General features: G+C 38.5%; 2 protein-coding genes across 3 annotated transcripts in view; both read right to left on the bottom strand.

Moving 5' to 3' along the window:
* Positions 1–338: 338 nt before the first annotated feature.
* Positions 339–8,666, bottom strand: urod (uroporphyrinogen decarboxylase). Its single transcript, XM_035671063.1, has 10 exons — positions 8,467–8,666; positions 7,080–7,192; positions 6,818–6,897; positions 6,416–6,478; positions 5,415–5,612; positions 5,101–5,262; positions 3,839–3,973; positions 3,264–3,364; positions 2,583–2,649; positions 339–1,486 (listed from the first exon to the last, which is right to left on the bottom strand). Exons 1-10 carry the CDS (start codon positions 8,487–8,489, stop codon positions 1,322–1,324), a joined length of 1,107 nt encoding a protein of 368 aa, XP_035526956.1. The 5' UTR covers positions 8,490–8,666; the 3' UTR covers positions 339–1,321.
* Positions 8,667–9,132: 466 nt separating this feature from the next.
* The window catches only part of lyn (LYN proto-oncogene, Src family tyrosine kinase), a 17,423-nt gene continuing 9,703 nt past the window's right edge, over positions 9,133–16,852 (bottom strand). For both annotated transcript variants that reach the window (XM_035671310.1, XM_035671311.1), the window contains exons 9-13: positions 14,483–14,665; positions 14,120–14,196; positions 12,768–12,921; positions 12,017–12,148; positions 9,133–10,473 (exon numbers count right to left, since the gene is read on the bottom strand). In XM_035671310.1, the coding sequence (XP_035527203.1) occupies positions 10,271–10,473; positions 12,017–12,148; positions 12,768–12,921; positions 14,120–14,196; positions 14,483–14,665 (749 nt within the window). In that variant the 3' untranslated portion in view covers positions 9,133–10,270. The remainder of the gene's footprint in view (positions 10,474–12,016; positions 12,149–12,767; positions 12,922–14,119; positions 14,197–14,482; positions 14,666–16,852) is intronic.

Genomic DNA, 16,852 nt, shown 5'->3' with positions numbered 1-16,852 from the left:
CACTACAGTTTATCCTGAGGGGACCATGAATGTCTGGACCAAATGTCATGGCTGTCCATCTGAAGGTTGTTGAATTATTTCAGTGAGAAATCATGATCCGGTTCCTCAAGATAATGCACAGAAGCCGAGTGCCATCTGGTTCAATTATATTTGAGAAAAGCAAAGCAAATCAGAACCAAAACAGTGGAGATGCATAAATAGCAATGCAGAGAAGAGGAAAAATACAAAGTTTTGATTTTAGGTGAACTGTCCCTTTAAGAGCATAAAGCAAACAATTAACATCCTGCTCAGTGACAGGAAAGAAAATCACATAACATCATATAAAATACAAAGCAATATAAATTTAGCTAAAATTAAATCAATCTTTATTTTGTGGAAAAAAACTGCCAGATACACACATTCATGGGCTTTACAATTCTGGAAAACTGCAATCACATGCAACCTCTCAGTATGCTTACAATGTGATTCACTTCATAAGCCACTTCAAGTCTGAGTTGATGAAATAAAAAAAGACAAAAACAGCATAAAGCATCTTCTTGTACAATGTGCATTTCTTGGAAGATTTTCTGTCTGCAGGAGTAAAAATAAAACTCTTCATGCTGAGATCCAGCGGGGGATTTTGTTCACTGTGAAGATGTTAGGTAGTGCAATGAGCGACTGCTGCGTGCTCACACGTTTCTTTAAAAACAGATTGGAGAGCGGCAGTAGCGTGTCTCTTGCTGAAACTTTGTTTTCGCAGCCTTTGACAAAGAAGCTCACTTTTGATTGAAGATGTGAACAGCTATTAAGAGGTTATAAAGGTTTGTCTCTATCAGTAGTAACTGGAGTAACATTGTGGTTGTTTGATTGGATGATAGATATGTAAAAAATATTTTTCATCTACAAGTCAAAGCTGTTTAGAGCTTTTTTGAATAGATACAATATTAACACAAATCCCATACAGCTGAAATATCGTAATGAACATGTACTTGCAGAAATGATGTCATCCCTTTGCAATGGCAACACATAATCCACTCTGGGTCAGATCAACATATCATAGATGAACAGAAAACATCATCTTGTTGTTCAAAGTCTAGACTGGATGAGAATGTGGTGAATGTATGTAAATGTACAATAAAGAATTGGATTTTCCCCCCATAAGTTAATGAGGTCGGTGTTTTGTTTTTACCTCCTAGGAAATGTGCGGGAATGGACTTAAACTGCTTCAAACTGATTTTTTGCTCCTCTTCAAACACCAATACTTTTTACAGTTTTTATAAAATAATGCATTATTGTACATCTTCATCAGCTTACACCCTCCCTCACACAGACACAGACAACTTTATATTTGTTTGATCATCTGTTTAGAGTGTTTGTGCACTGCTTCGACAAAGGCGCCCACGTTCTCCGGGTCCATGTCGGGGTAAAGGCCGTGGCCCAGGTTGGCAATGTAGCCCTTCGTACCGAAACCCTCCAACATCTTCTTCACGATGTCTGAAATGCGTTCCTGAAGGAGGAAGGAAGAGACAGAGAGACAGACAGAGAGAGAGAGAGGGTTAAAGCTGAAGATCGACTGGCAGTCGTGGTTCACCTGCAGCTTTAGAATATTTGTAGTAGTATTTGAAATACACTCCAACTGGGTCAGAGGAGGAACAATTTTAGAACTTCTGGTGAAGAGTTGCCATATTATTATTGCCATACAGTGTGTAAACAACTGTCAGAATGAACTGCAGCACTTTACATAAAGTAGAAATATATGAATAGAAATACTTCATATAATAGGATTCACAGCATGTTCGCCAGGTGCTGAAAATAGCTGAGAAAGAAGAACAACAGAAAAGTGTAGAGGAGCAGTAGAGTTTTTCCATTCTTTTTTTGTATTTGTATGAAAAACAATTCAACTCTGGGGCCCTCATTGTCAACTGAACAACTCACTAACCCTTTCATGTATAGCATAGTATGACCAGATGAAGGAACCACCGATACTAAACAAAAACACTTGTTTGACCATCTTCTCTGGTCTCTGTCCAGTTCATCCTCTCCTCCACTGTATAATCTTATTCTTTCATTATTCCGTCACATGATCACCTCAGTGTCTGGGACCACTTTGCTTTAAAAAGTTTTTTTAGCAAATAACTTTTTATCAAGTCATCTTTATTTCTGTACAGCACTGCTCTAATGACGTCCTTAACAGCTGTATTATTATTTACAGGCGCTCTAACACCACTGCTCACTGTTAACTGTCTGCTGATCTCCAACCGCAGGACTAGAAGCTCCGCAGTGTGAAATTCTTCTTTTTACTTTTCAATAACATTCTGGTGGATTCTTGCAAATGCCATTAGGGGCGCTAGAATCAGCCTTTACTTATTTAGCTACTTTATTTTATTTGTTTTATACATTAAATGTATTTGTCTTACTCTAATTTATATTGAACGCTTGTTCGGCTTCTCCTTTCACAGAGACTATTGTGTCTCTGGGGATGGCTAGGAGGGTTTCTGTAAATGCTTTGAGGTATTTTGGACAGTTTGAGAAAAAAAAAAAAAAAAGGAAAAAAAAGTTTCTGTCCATTTGAGAGGCTGAACCAAGGTGGGAGTGGAAGTTACCTTTGGAGCGTAGAGAGCACATGGGTCCATGTTTCCCTGCAGGCTGACCTTCCCTCCTGTGCGCTCCCTGAACACACACACACACACACACACACACACACACACACACACACACACACAGACACAGACACACAGAGACACACACACACACACAGGGTAATCCTTTAACCAACACGTTAAGTATTTGATGAGCGGAGCAGGAAACATAGACGTTTGTTGACTTTAATCTTGCACCCAGTGACAAACCGGGGACGAGGGAGAGGTCACTAATGGTTAACCTGCTCTTCAGGAAAACACAACAGTATGCTTCATGATTAGTGCTACACATTACTGGCTTTGTCCCTGAGATGTATTCAGCTTCCATTCAGCTTAAGTTAATTTTCTACAGTCTGATTGTGGAATTGGAAGCTGTGTCTACAGTGTTCTCTAGAGTGTGAGCAGAAAAGTATACACAAATCTCCAAAGCAAACCTTACAAACTACAACCAAAAGGAGCCAGCTCTGGATTTGTTTTTAGAAGCATTAGAGCTTATGTTTACCACAGAAAGGTGCAGTTTGTATTTAGATGTTTAGGTGATTTTATTGTGTTTTTTGGTCATTTTAGAATCAAACAGCCTTGTACACAATAATTGGTAAGACGTAAACAGTAAAGTCAAAATAGCTCTGTTTGTGTGTGTGTTACCGTGCAGATCGTGGGTCAATGGTCCAGTCCAGTCCAACCACATCATAATGAGACTGAGACAGATCCTCTACAGCGTAGTGAGCATCCTTTGCAAACACAATCTGGAAGACACAGTCACAGGAAAGTAAGAAGTCAATTTCCAAAGCAACCTCAGCACAAATTGACATGAACCATTTTTGGTGAAATGCTGCCATCTTCTGGTACTCAAGCAGAACAGTTATTTACTGTATATTAGACCAGATGGATTCTTAATGATCTCTCCTGGGAAACAGTGTTGTTGAAGCAACAGAGTGATGATAAGAATAGAGCAGTACTGAAACTAATATAGAAAGTAATTATACCGAGAGAACAAACGGAAAAATACAGCAGAAAAATAGCGCTGTCACAGTTGACTCATTTGCAGTTTAGATGATGTGCATGTGTACATCATTAGCTACTGACATTGTCAAGAATATATACAGAAATAAGATAAGATACTGCAGAAGTTTCTGAGTGTGTGTTTGTTGTGGATTTGCAGATATTTATACATTTGGACCTAAGCCCAGTTTACACTTATGTGTGCAGCTGTCTCTCACCATGGGAACGTCCTGTCCCGCCTCCTTGAGTTCATCTTTGACGCGGCGAGCAATGTCTCGCAGGTAAGGCAGAGAGTACTCATTAAACTCAACCGGCCCCAGAACGCCGGCATGGGACTCAAATACCTGCAGAGCCTGGACGACACACCACACACACACACACACACACACACACACACACGAGGATAAAGTTTATTTAAAACCAGCAGTAACTGGTTTTTTGGCCCTTTGGGGCAGTGCAACAAGCTGTAAACACATCACTGACATATAATCACTAAGTGAGCAAACAGTTGCCAGTTTAAACATGCAGACTGGGAGCACTGTGTCTCTGCTGTTTGGTGTTGAGGTGGTAGTGTTTATCAGAGCTTCTTAGCTAAAAATAATGACCTACTACATTTAAAAACAATGCTGATACATGCAGGGAGACCAAAACAATGAGCTAAAAGATGCTAAAAACACTCCACAGAGCTGTAGAATCAGGTGATAATTCTCTGTGGTTATTACAAACCACGCCCTTCACATTACACATAGTCATCTGATCCATTCTTAATTTACAAATATTGATTATAGCAGCTTTAAACTAAATGAAGCCAGTTGAGGATTTTTCTAATAGGTCTCCCTGAACAAGATACATGTAGCAGCCTTTTCTTGTTTTAAATGGAAAAAAAGTAGATAAAAAAAAAACCTAAAGGAGGGTGCTTCACAGTCATACTCCTCAAAGATTACTAGGACAACTGCTGCACTTCTTACTATGCTACATCACCAGTTACTTTAAGTGCTGTGTGTCATAGCAGGCTTACTAATCATCTCAAAAATGTTGTGGTTGTTAAATAATTGTCTTTCCTCACACTGCTGCTGTGCCAAAAGGTGAGAGGTCAAGGACACACCAGCAGAGAAGATGTTTGACACCTCTAGAGGAGCTCAAAGCAGGTAGAAGGACAGACTCCCACCCACCCTGCTGCCCCAAATCCAAAAACTGCAGTAAAAATGGCAACACACCCCAGTGGTGTGACATTGTCTAGACTTTGTGTAATAATCCAGGCTGTGCTCAACTTTTTGGGTGACTTTTTGCTACCTCAACTGAATTTTTCTGCTGAGACTGAGAAGTAGGTTTGTTTCCATAAGGAGTGTGTGCCACAATCAGCAAATAATGTTGATGTCCAAACTTTTATACTGAATCTCTGAGCTCTGGTTTTTAACCCTTTTTAATCTTCTTGTTAATAAAAGAGTGAGTCCAGAGATTTGAAAGCAGGGGGTCTAACCTGAGCTCCAGCTGCCACCTGTCCCAGCAGATACTCCACTATCACATCTGTGAGCATCTTCAGCAGCATGTGGCTGGCCTCTGGGTGTCGGTACAGCCAGCGCTTCGCCTTAGAGTGGGTGTTGGAGCCTCCGCCTTCGATCATGTAGGACATCAGCGTCCACTGACACAGTAAAGAGGGAAGAGAATATTTAGACTTTCATTTTTTTTGTTAGTTTGGCAGCATTTTTTAACTAAATTTTAATTCCAGTTTAGTGCATCACAGCTGTACATTATTTTCTCTACATCTTTAAATGTGTCTGTGTCATCTCTAACCGGAGCTCCAGTGAATCCTATGAGCGGCACTTTGCCCTCTATCTTGTGTCTGGTCAGTGTGATGGCTTTGAAGACGTAGCCCAGCTCTTTGCCCACGTCCACTTTGGCCGTCAGACGCTGCAGGTCTTCAGGCTCCTTCAGGGGCTCCGGGAACGTAGGACCTTTACCTGCCACCATCTGGACATCCATACCCAGGGCCTGGAGGATGGAAGAAGAATGAATAAAGAACATAACAATATTTGACAGATTGCTGCAATCTGTTATATTGCACAATGTTTGTGAAGGAAGTGTGTCAATAGTCAACGTTCTTGTTAGGAGCTGAGAGCACATACACCAAAACCATCCACTAAAGGTTTTTTTTTTAAATCATATGGCCTGTAGTTTTTTAAATTAACAATAGAAATATGTAACTCTTTATAGCTGGTTTATCTCTCCATGCAAAGTAGTGCATGGAAGCTCAAAGCAGTGCATCACTAACACCAAACCCAGCTTTATATTACTAATAATTGCAAAATATTAATATACATTTAGGGTTTTATTTGGCTGATTTTGCTATCAGGTATCTCCTCACTGAGATATTAACGTTTGTGTTTTTAAAGTTTGAGGTTTATGTAATGCGACAGATTCACACCAAATCACATTTGGTACATTTATGTAACCACCCCTGAGTTAAATATGACTCATCAAAAATATTTTTAGGGGAAGAAAAAGGAGAAAGACTTTGTTCTGTAAATACTCGAAAATGCTTTGACAGGCATCAAGAGATAGTGAGAAAATCACACAGAACTCATTCACTGTGTTTTCAATTACCAGGTAAGGTGCATTCATCATTTAACAGCAGAAAAAACATCAAAACAAGCCGATACAGCCAGCACACATCACTGGCTAATAAAGCCCACTACCGACTCAGGTTTCATTTATGACACTTACCCCAAGGATATCACAGAATGATATAGTGCAGTCAACATGTTAATGAATGAGCCTGTTCCTAATAACCCTACCTGTGGGATAACCAGGATGTCAGAGAAGATGATGGCAGCATCGAAGGGAAAACGTCTTAGAGGCTGGAAATGGAAATAAAAAAGGAAGTGACATTTTACTGTCACCATCTCAACACAATATGACACTAGTAGTATCTCAAAAGCTTTATTTTGCTTTATTTTCTTGGTGATGGTTTAAAGATTTGTATTATTTAACAGAGTCTGAAAATATTTCAAATGCTTCTGATCATAGTGTATTCAGTATTTTTTTAATTAGATTAATTAAATGTACAATGGGTATTTTCATATCGGAGATAGAATCTTGTTATGCTGACACTACAGCCTTAAAGGTTAAAAGTCTGAAAACATATGAAAGTATTCACATTTGAACTTTCATAATGAGTTTGAAAAGCGCTGTTATACCTGCAGAGTGAGCTCACAGCAGGCCTCTGGTGACCGACACGTCTCAAAGAAGTCCTTCCCTGCTCTGGACTCACGGAACTCTGCAAATAGATTCAACAAAGCATGAATGTCTCTGCGATGTCTTAATGTAGTTTCTCCTAAAATTATACTGTTCAAAGAAATATATCAGTCGAAAGCAAAGTAAAAGGGTGATGCAAAGAAAGTCTCTGTATTTAGGTGAGGGAAAGAAGATGTATTTCAGGAAAGGCAGTGATCACAGTACCTGGCAGGTACCTTCCAGCCTGTCTCATACACCAGACAGGGACATGCTCAGTTTCTTCTCCTCGGGCTGCTCGCAGGAAGGTATCGTTCCGGAGCTGGGGGAAGTCCTTGGGGCTGGACAGGAAGATAGACACAGGGATGGGACTCTTCTTTTGGTGTACAGTAAGTCACAGTCACTGACTCCCACATGTTGCATTACTCACAACATTGTGCTGAACTTCACTGTGAAAAAGGTCATGCAGATTGATAGCAGCAAGGCCACTCTAACAGCCCAACATATACTGACATTAGAGATTACTGAATATGTCTGACATTACAGATCTAAACGTAACTGCCCTTTGTGTGAATGGGGTTTAGGTGGCAGTGTCCTAATCACTATAGCTACAATACGGTATGTTATCTAACATACAGGCAGACCCCTCCCTTTCCCCAGCAATGATATAAGGCATTCAGCTGAAGAGCTACCAATGACTGAGTGATTATGAGAGATAACAGCGCTCTTCTCTCTTATCATCCTCCAGCAGTAGACACAACGGTTAATGGATGTGTCAGTGATGCATCACAGCTGGACTGAAGTCAAACTTTATTATAAGTCTAACTGTTAGATGGATCACTAAAAACTGCTAACCAGGGACCAAAGCAGGCTACTGAAGCCTCCAAACAAAACTCTTTATGTTAACTTTACTGTAACTTTAATTCAGTTTACTTCCGACACTTCGAATGAATATATGACACACTTTTACATGTTCAGAACTGCTATTAGACTCTTCACTGAAAGGAAACAGTGTTAAGTTCAGTTGGAATAGTTCAGAAAAAGCTGCGATCCACTGTTTATTCTGCTTTCACCCAGTAGCAATCCGTCAACAACACTAAATATAAATATTCACGCAACATATGTTTCCTCACTAAACAGCGCTATGGAGGTTTAGCCCATTCAAACAGGAGCAAAACATATACAATACTGATAATGATTACATTTTAAAAGAAATAACTATTCTTTGATGAATTATATATACGCCGAATTCATCAGGAGACCCAAATGATTCGTTAAGCCTAATAATTCCTGTTTCAGAAGGAGTGCAACTTAAAATGTGAGCAAGAGAATATTAAATTGTTGGTTTTCTGAACGAGTTTCCACAAAAGAAGGAGCTGCGCTTACCAGGGTTAATACGCAGCGTTAACTGGCGGGGAATGTAGCTCATTTCTTGTGAAGATAGGATTACAGACGCTGAACACGACGAGGGGTTAACTCATGTTGTGTAAAGAAATGTTTTCATAAGGTTGACACAGGCAATTTACATCCCGTCCCTCTGTTTGGACAGGTAGACACAACGAGCCTGAACTTAATGACAGTCTGTGAGTGTTAGGCTAACAAGAGAAGCACTTACAGGATGAAACCGTCCTTGCTCATGTCGGCGGGGCTGAGGAGGGGACAGGCTTTCTCGGAGGCTCCTCTGTCTCTGTACAGATGTCGGTTGCGAGCTGCGGCTCCTCCACTGTCATTAAAAGCTGCTCAACAGCTCTTTATACTGCTACACTCCGTCGATCCAGGCCGCGGACATCTTGGAAAACCACGTGACCAAACCAGGAAACGAGCCGCCTTTTATAACATTTCTGTATGTTTGGTTATATACTCTCTATATATTCTATATCTTTACCTGTTTGTTCCTTATGAGAGATACACTGGATAACATATTATACAAGGACACATTCATCAATATTATAGTTATAATAATAATATATAACATATTGTTTCCTCTGAATTCAAAGGTAAAAGATATAGATATTAAATAAAAATCAGCATAGAGCCACCTTTAATGTTACATTTTTAAATTGTATGCAATGAATATACAGTCAATTTTAATACAATGAATTCTGAATATAAAGATAAAATATTAAATGACTCAAATGTAAGTTATCCTTCCTTTTGGGTGTACTTTTTGACCAGGATGTGAAGATCACATGATGATGTGATGATCAGATTGTTTTTGAGAAAATCAACAGAATAATTTAGGATTGGTCTCTCAAAGTAAGAGTGAAATATGAGCTAAATGTACAAAGAAATCCAACACGGAATAAAATTTACTGCACACAATTTTAGTCCATACAAAATATACACGCTATTGTTTCAAATAGCAATGAGTACACAACTCAAATGATCATTAAAAAGACAAACACACACACACACAGCTCGGAGTTCTAATGTTCAAAATAGTCCATATAAAGTCATTGTATGTCATGCCTCTGTACAATTAACGTTAAGTTTAAATTGAAGTTATTTTTACTCAAGTGCAACCTCAAAATCCAGATTACACGTTTGATTATATAATACCATATTTGAAATGATGACATGGTCCTACAAAACAAACAAGAGCTACAGCACTTCAATATGAAGTGGACTTAAAGGTGATCAACCCTTCAACTGGTCAATGAAATGGCAAGCAAACAGAAACAACTCACTTGTAGTCCTAATCAGTTGAACAGCTTCTGAAATGATTAGTCATGAAATGTAAAATGGATAGTCATAAGCTTACATGTATATTTTTTTGTAGAACATGATTTGCTCTAATACCTTCCCTGTTAATTATTACCCCAAACGGAAATGTTATTATTACAGAGTCTGTAGACACTTTAAATCCTATGCTTTTTACAGTATAAAAGAGGTAATTGCTTTACCTGTTATTTTAACAGTTATATTCCTAATGCAGCATGTCCCTTTTTCATGTTGCCACTTTATTTACACAGACCGAGTCTCTATGAGGCAGCTGTTCGTACAGAAATCAATATAGTAACCTTCCAAAATTCTGTCCTACCTTTGCAGGCTCATTCAGTCCCTCTTTATGCAAACATCATTTAAATTTAACCGTTTATTTCCAAATATAGAAATGTCTAGGCACAAGACTCTAGTGTCAAAAAGTAAAAATAAAATAAATGCTCATTTGTTTTTAGCAATTTTGTGCAAAATCCCTCTCTATACCTCAGAGTATGCTTCAAGTGAAATTAAACTGCAGTAAATATAGTATTTGTACAAACAAATAAAATTTTGAGTATCTATAATATATTTTGGAACCTGCATACTGTATGTTCTCAAAAGCACATATTAAAGATGTACAGTATATAAATGTATATAGAATGTGCATATATACAAATATTACAAAACCATAAGTGGCTCCAAATATACAGTGTCCCTCTCTATGGTTGATGCTGGTACTGTGCCTCTGTGGCGGTGTAGAAGTCATCCAGCACACTCTGCATGTAATCAAAGGTGGGCCTGTCTTCAGGCTTGTTCCTCCAGCAGGACATCATGATCTCATAGAGCTCAGCAGGACAGTTGTCTGGCTGAGGCATCCGGTAGCCGCGCTGCAGCGAGGACATCACCTCTGCTTTAGTCATACCTGAGGACAACACAGGCAGACATACAGGTGGGAGTATAGGAGTATTTAATGAGAGGCAACACATGCACTTAATATAGACACATACTCAAGCTGACATGAATAAGAGTATGCAAACTGTAGTAGTACACAGTAACTAACTGGCGGAAATTGACAAGTAACTCACTGTGAATTTCACTGTAAGAGTCTTACTATGGAAGCAGTAATTGTCCCAGACCTAGCAGTTCAAATGACTTAGAAACAGTGCTGCAATGGAACTCAAGTACTGTACTTAAGTATACAGTATTTCCATTTTGTGCTACTGTCTTCTTCTTCTCCACTTCATTTCAGAAGGAAATGTACTTTTTATACATTTTACTTAACTACTACAAAAAAGTAGACACAGCTATAAATATTTGAGTTCCTCAAATATTTTTGTTTCTCTTTTTTTATGCAAATACAAATACTTTTATTTACATAAAAAATGCAATTATTACAGAAACAGTACTGGCATAAACTACAGGTGTACTGTCTGTGTTCTACAACACGTAATAGGCTCTTTCTTTTGTTAAATTTTTTGTTGCTGCTGTTTTTCAATCAAAGGCCACAGTGGTTGCAGTGGTGGCAGCAGCAGCAGTTCTAGAGTAATTATAGTAGTAGTAGTTGCAGTTTTAATGATAACACATGTAATGTGTGTATCAAATGAACTATATCATAAAGTGCATGAATTACAAATCACCAGTAGAGAGCAGTACAATGCTTCACAACACTACCACACTACAAGCCCAATATTATATTTCATTTCGGTTACTTGAAACAAGGCTTGATTCAAGTAAACCTGGCAACTGCCTCCTGACCCTGGAGCCAGGCCCCTAAAAGCCCCAGGTTCATTTGGGGCAACTGGTTTGTGGTAATTTGATCAATTGTTCCTCTGTTTGGGAATATCCACTGCTACGGCACAATACCAAATGATATGATAGGGCCTTCTGTTTGATGACCCAGTCCTAAGGCTATGAACTGAAGAGGGACCCTGTATCAACATTTAATCATAAGACTTTTATTATTTAGTTTATTTTCAGCTCATTCAACTCAAATCAAATCAAACCAAGTGGCCAAAAAGGTGTAGGCTCTCTTTGGATATCTTCGGATTTATACACTTGAAAAAAGACTACATATATTTTTATACATTATACCCAAAAGTCACAAACCAAAATACACTAGTGTTATACCTCCATGTTATATTTGTTAATGATTTTTCGTTATTTAGTGTATTCCACATTTTTCAAAGCCATTCTGTGCTATTCCACACCTGTTTTCTCTTATTCTATGCTCAGTCTAATCTGAAACTCTGGATATGTGCTATTATTTTGCATTCAGCTGATAATGTGTTTACATCGTTGCTACCACTACTGCTAAAACTAATACAGTGTTCTTAACACTTGAAATGACTCCAGAGACAAAGTCACACACAATCAGATAAAGATCGTTATGATGAGGTGATGATGATCACTATGATGGTAATAATAATGACTCCTAACCATAAACACGTAGTCCACTGAAAGTTTACCTGGGTATGGGATTTTCCCGTAGGTTATAATCTCATAGAGCAGAACTCCGAAGGACCACATATCTGACTTGATGGTGAATGAGCCGTAGTTAATGGCCTCGGGAGCGGTCCACTTAATGGGGAATTTGGCTCCTGCAGAGGACACAAACACACATAGTTACACACACACATACACAGGCTCATATCACCACAAGGTTGGACTTAAATTATACAAGCAAAGATGCCATTAATGAAATCTGTAAATGACAATTCCCCTGCTGTTTGTACTGTACACAAATCTCATCCACACTGTGTATGTAATATGTGTGTATGTATTACTCTAGCATCAGTGTCTCCTGGTTCCAGATCAGTGATCAATCAGGCTTCATCTCATGACACAGAGATACATACATTCTTTCCTACTTATCTGTCTGTATAAAGCATTGTTTAATAGACTACAAGTGATTAGACTGGTGAGAGTTAGAAAGGAAATGAAGCCTGTGTGTGGTTTGAGGCTATCAGAGGCATTGGTCATTGCGGTATGGGTGCAGTTCAATTGAGTATAGAAAAGTAGAGGAGCAAGCAATAAAGGAAACCACAATCGGGCCCGTCACATGATACATGATAGTTGTTGATTCTGCTTCTGGCCCTCTAAAGGGGATTTTTATTTTAATGCGTCACAAAGATCCAGTCAGGGAGTTCAATTGTGATGGGAAAAAAACTCTTATGCAAGATGGACACATACACACACACACACACACACAAAGTTTACCCTCTCTGGCAGAGTATTCGTCGTCCTCTATGACTCTTGCCAGTCCAAAATCTGCAATTTTACAGAGCAGACTCTCTGACACCAGGACATTAGCCGCCCTCAGGTCTCTGTGAATATAATTCTTCTTCTCTATGTACGCCATGCCCTCCGCTATCTGCAACAGCACAAGAGAGACTGGCATGAATGAATGATCATTACCCCAAATTTCATTCAAACGGATGAGCAGGATTGAAAAAGCAAACAATAAAACAGGCGAAGAAAAATGATATATTATGTGTGTATTCAAACAGATTGTAACTGGTGTTATGAACTGGTCATCAGTGTGTCAAACTACAACCTACAAGCAGAAACATTTCTACTGCTAATGCTTGCCTTTCTCTCTTTAAAGTCACTGTGAACTGAACGTTCACATACAGTACATATATAACTTGGTCAGAGTAAAAAGTGAAATAAGACATTACATCTGGATTTTTCTCTTTCTCTTTTACATCTTATTGACAGATTTATCATTAAATAAAAAATGAAAATCAATTAAATGTAAATTTGTATTACAATACAAACCCAACTTAATATAATAATCACAGTACCCGTCACTGTCACAAACACTGCGAACAAATGATTTTTCTACCCCATGTGAAGTCTGTTAGCTTAGCCAATTGATACAGTTTTCATTCAACCTTTAGTTACACCATCTTTAAAGAGTGTGCAGACTGTGTAAGGGAAAGGGGAAGAAAAACAAAAAGAAGAGAACAAAAACTAACAGCAATGCTTTTTTTATAGGTCTCTAATTGCCTAATAACTTTGTAAGACGTTTCTTGTAAAGAACTCTTTCTTGTAAAGAACTCTTGTGGAAGTGTACCAGTGGAGCTTACATAGTTCTTTCCAGGAAACTGGCTCAAATGCATAAGAAGTAGGGTTGCAATATAAGAAGTCAACACTCCAAATCTGGTGCTTTATTAGGTTTTTCATTGAAAAGAAAAGTTGATGTGTCTTTGCTACAATAAACACATTTGTTTGATTTGTGTTCCTCATAACTCTTGGCTACCTATTTTGACCATTTCTGAGGTAGGTCCACCTGCCTACATAAATGTATAAAATCCTAATAATAGAATAATTTATTAACACAAGTCTTCTTTGGCACTCATTGACTCACTGACCCAACACAGTTTGGAGTGGACCCTGCCCGTGCTGAGTTGCGATTTAACAGTGAGCTGTCAGATTTCTAGTATTTCTGGTTCTTGTTCCTCCTTTCAGTTTAGCAGTGGAAAGAGTTACATTACATCTGTTTCACAACCATAAAGGACAGCAAGCTGTGAGAAAAAGCAGCATATTGTGCCCTGTGTGAAAATCACCTGCGCTGAGAAATCGATGAGCTTGGGGAGTTGCACTTTGCACCCTGTGTCGCTCTTCAAGAAGTCCAGGAGGCTCCCTAAAGCAAAGACAGGAGATAATGTCAGAGTCTGATGTTAGCTGTGACTCTAATCTACAAAACGTTTTGGACTGTTAGGTTCACTTTTTGAACACTTATCTCCCAACCTGGCTAATCCTCTTTTGTGAAATATGTCCAAGGAACAACGTGTGGTCACATGAATACTGTATGTCACAATACTAAGTTGCTGACATATTGCACTTCCTATTGCTGGATGCTTATTCTGAATATCTACTAATTGAAGCTCAGATAAGAATATGAGATATTAAAAATAAAGCTCATTTACCGTTTGCCATAAACTCAGTGATGATGTAGATGGGTTCTATCTTGGTGACAACAGCGTAGAGCCGCACCAGCCTCTCGTGCTGCAGTGTCTTCATGACGTTAGCTTCATCCATGAATGCTTCAACCGTCATGGTGCCTGGCTTCAGCGTCTTCACCGCTACTTTGGTTGTGTTGTTGTAGTAAGCTGATTGAAGGAGGAGGGTGACAGAGAGATTTGGAGAAATGGAGAATATTAATACAGATCATCTGCCTGACATGCTGCATGGCTCCAGTGTCTTCTGTGCTACAATGACTACTGGACAGTTCCAAACAGACTATAACTCTGAAAACTCTGATTTTTTTTTTTTTTTAACTGTTTTATTATATCATTTTACAATTATTTATTTAACCCTAGTGTAAAAACATTTACAAATGACAAACTTGATAGAACTTTTTTCAGATGACACTTTTTAAACCAATTATAATTCCATTTCCTGTGGAAATTGTGATAATAATAGGACCCACAAAAAATGCATATCATAGGAAGTAACACTATTTACTATTTATAAAAAAGTAGCTGACAAACTGCTCAACTTATTCATTGACGCATGATTCTAAAGTATATTAAACCCTTTAAAAATAAATCAAGTTTGTGTGTGTTGCTTGTTGCTGAAGTTTAGTAGAGCTGAAGCTGAAACATTGCAGAATGTTCACAATCTTTTCTATGCCAGTTTGAGGAACTAAAAGATGCACTCCAGTAATTTAGTGTTGCACTTCCACAAAGATAGGGGAAATAATAGTTACAATTAAAGAGGCAGATGTTGAGATATACTAATTTCCCATAATGCAGCATGATATCATATCTTATTGGGTAGCCACGAGTACATGGGTGTCTGTGGCTCAGCGGCAGAGCGGGTCGTCCCCCAATCGGAAGGTTGTTGGTTCGATCCCCGGCTTCTCCTGCCACGTGTCGAAGTATCCTTGAGCAAGATACTGAACCCCATAAATTGCTCCTGATGCACAGCATCGGTGTGTGAATGTGTATTGAATGATTAGTTTCTGTTTGGACTTTTGCCATTCCACTGAGTGAATGTGGTGTGAAAGGCGGGTGAATGTGGCACGTAGTATAAAAAAGCGCTTTTGACGTGGTCGGAAAGGACTAGAAAAGGCGCTATACAAGTACAGGTCCATTTACCATCTTTCATTATTCATGATATGATTTTTACGAGCATTATTTTAAAATTCAGCAGAACATCTACTGAGGTGCAGCTTCCGTGTGAGTCTGATCATCAAGTGAAGGCACCTGTGCGATCACACCATAGGTTTATAGGGGCTTTAATATTCAAATTAAGTAGAAAAAAGCTAGCATGATTACCTTGTTTCACTCAATTTTTAGGGGGATTTTTCGCTGTTGGCACATAGCAGCAGCTGGAAAAGGGTGTCAGTACCAGACCAGCTTCTATAGATAGAGTATCGTAGTAAGATTTGAGTTATTTCTGGATATCTTTTATTTTCTAATCTAGCTCTTTGAGTGACATTTGCTTCGTTTCCTTTCGTGTTTCATGTGTGACTTGGCATTGTTTCAATTCCCTTTCATATACATATTTCATTACACAAACCGGACTCTTCTGTTATTGTTGCTGTTTATTTTGAAACACTAGAGATATCAACAGAGTCAGGCCTTTAAAAACTATTAAAACCAAACAATTTTAAAATGGTATTGTAGCTCTGTGGGCCGACTGAACAAAGAAACAGATATTTGCAGTCAGTGCAGTAATAACATGACACTGTATAAGCCTGGTAATTAGCATGCAACTCTTGAAACTAAAATAATGTGATATAAAGAAATTCTAACAGAGACAGACAGGTTTGAGGAGTACAGTAAGGGAGGAGGGCAGTGTGGGTTTGGGCTGTTGGTGGCACTGGTGGAATATTCATGAAGACCGACATTGGGTGAGTTGTGATTAGTTTTTTGGTATCTTCATACTGTACGATCATTCTTATTTTTACTGTTTTATTGTGGATCGGGGTTTGAGCCACTCTGCCCGTGAAAAGAAAAGAATCCAAACACATCGCTCCACCACAATGAATACACATTGATGATATTCTCACATATAGCTTTTTAAGATTGAAAAGATCCATTTAACAATGATAACCAGTGTGTTTGTGTAATATCATTATCACAAATGAAACTGTATTATATGCAGTATAAACTAAACTTCCCCATCATTATCCAGCCACAGACAAGACACATTGTCACCGCTATGATGTCACATACTTCTCTCTTGTTTCAACGAATTTCACCAGCAGTTGCTTAATAGGTCATTATAGGAATATGTTTTTTAAACATGTGATACAAATAACAAATGTAAAAAGTCTCTCTCTCTCTCTC

Source organism: Morone saxatilis, unplaced genomic scaffold (assembly GCF_004916995.1).
Source record: "Morone saxatilis isolate NCDOM2014 unplaced genomic scaffold, NCSU_SB_2.0 Contig23, whole genome shotgun sequence".
Classification (NCBI taxonomy): domain Eukaryota; kingdom Metazoa; phylum Chordata; class Actinopteri; family Moronidae; genus Morone; species Morone saxatilis.
This window is presented reverse-complemented; position numbering and strand designations above follow the sequence as displayed.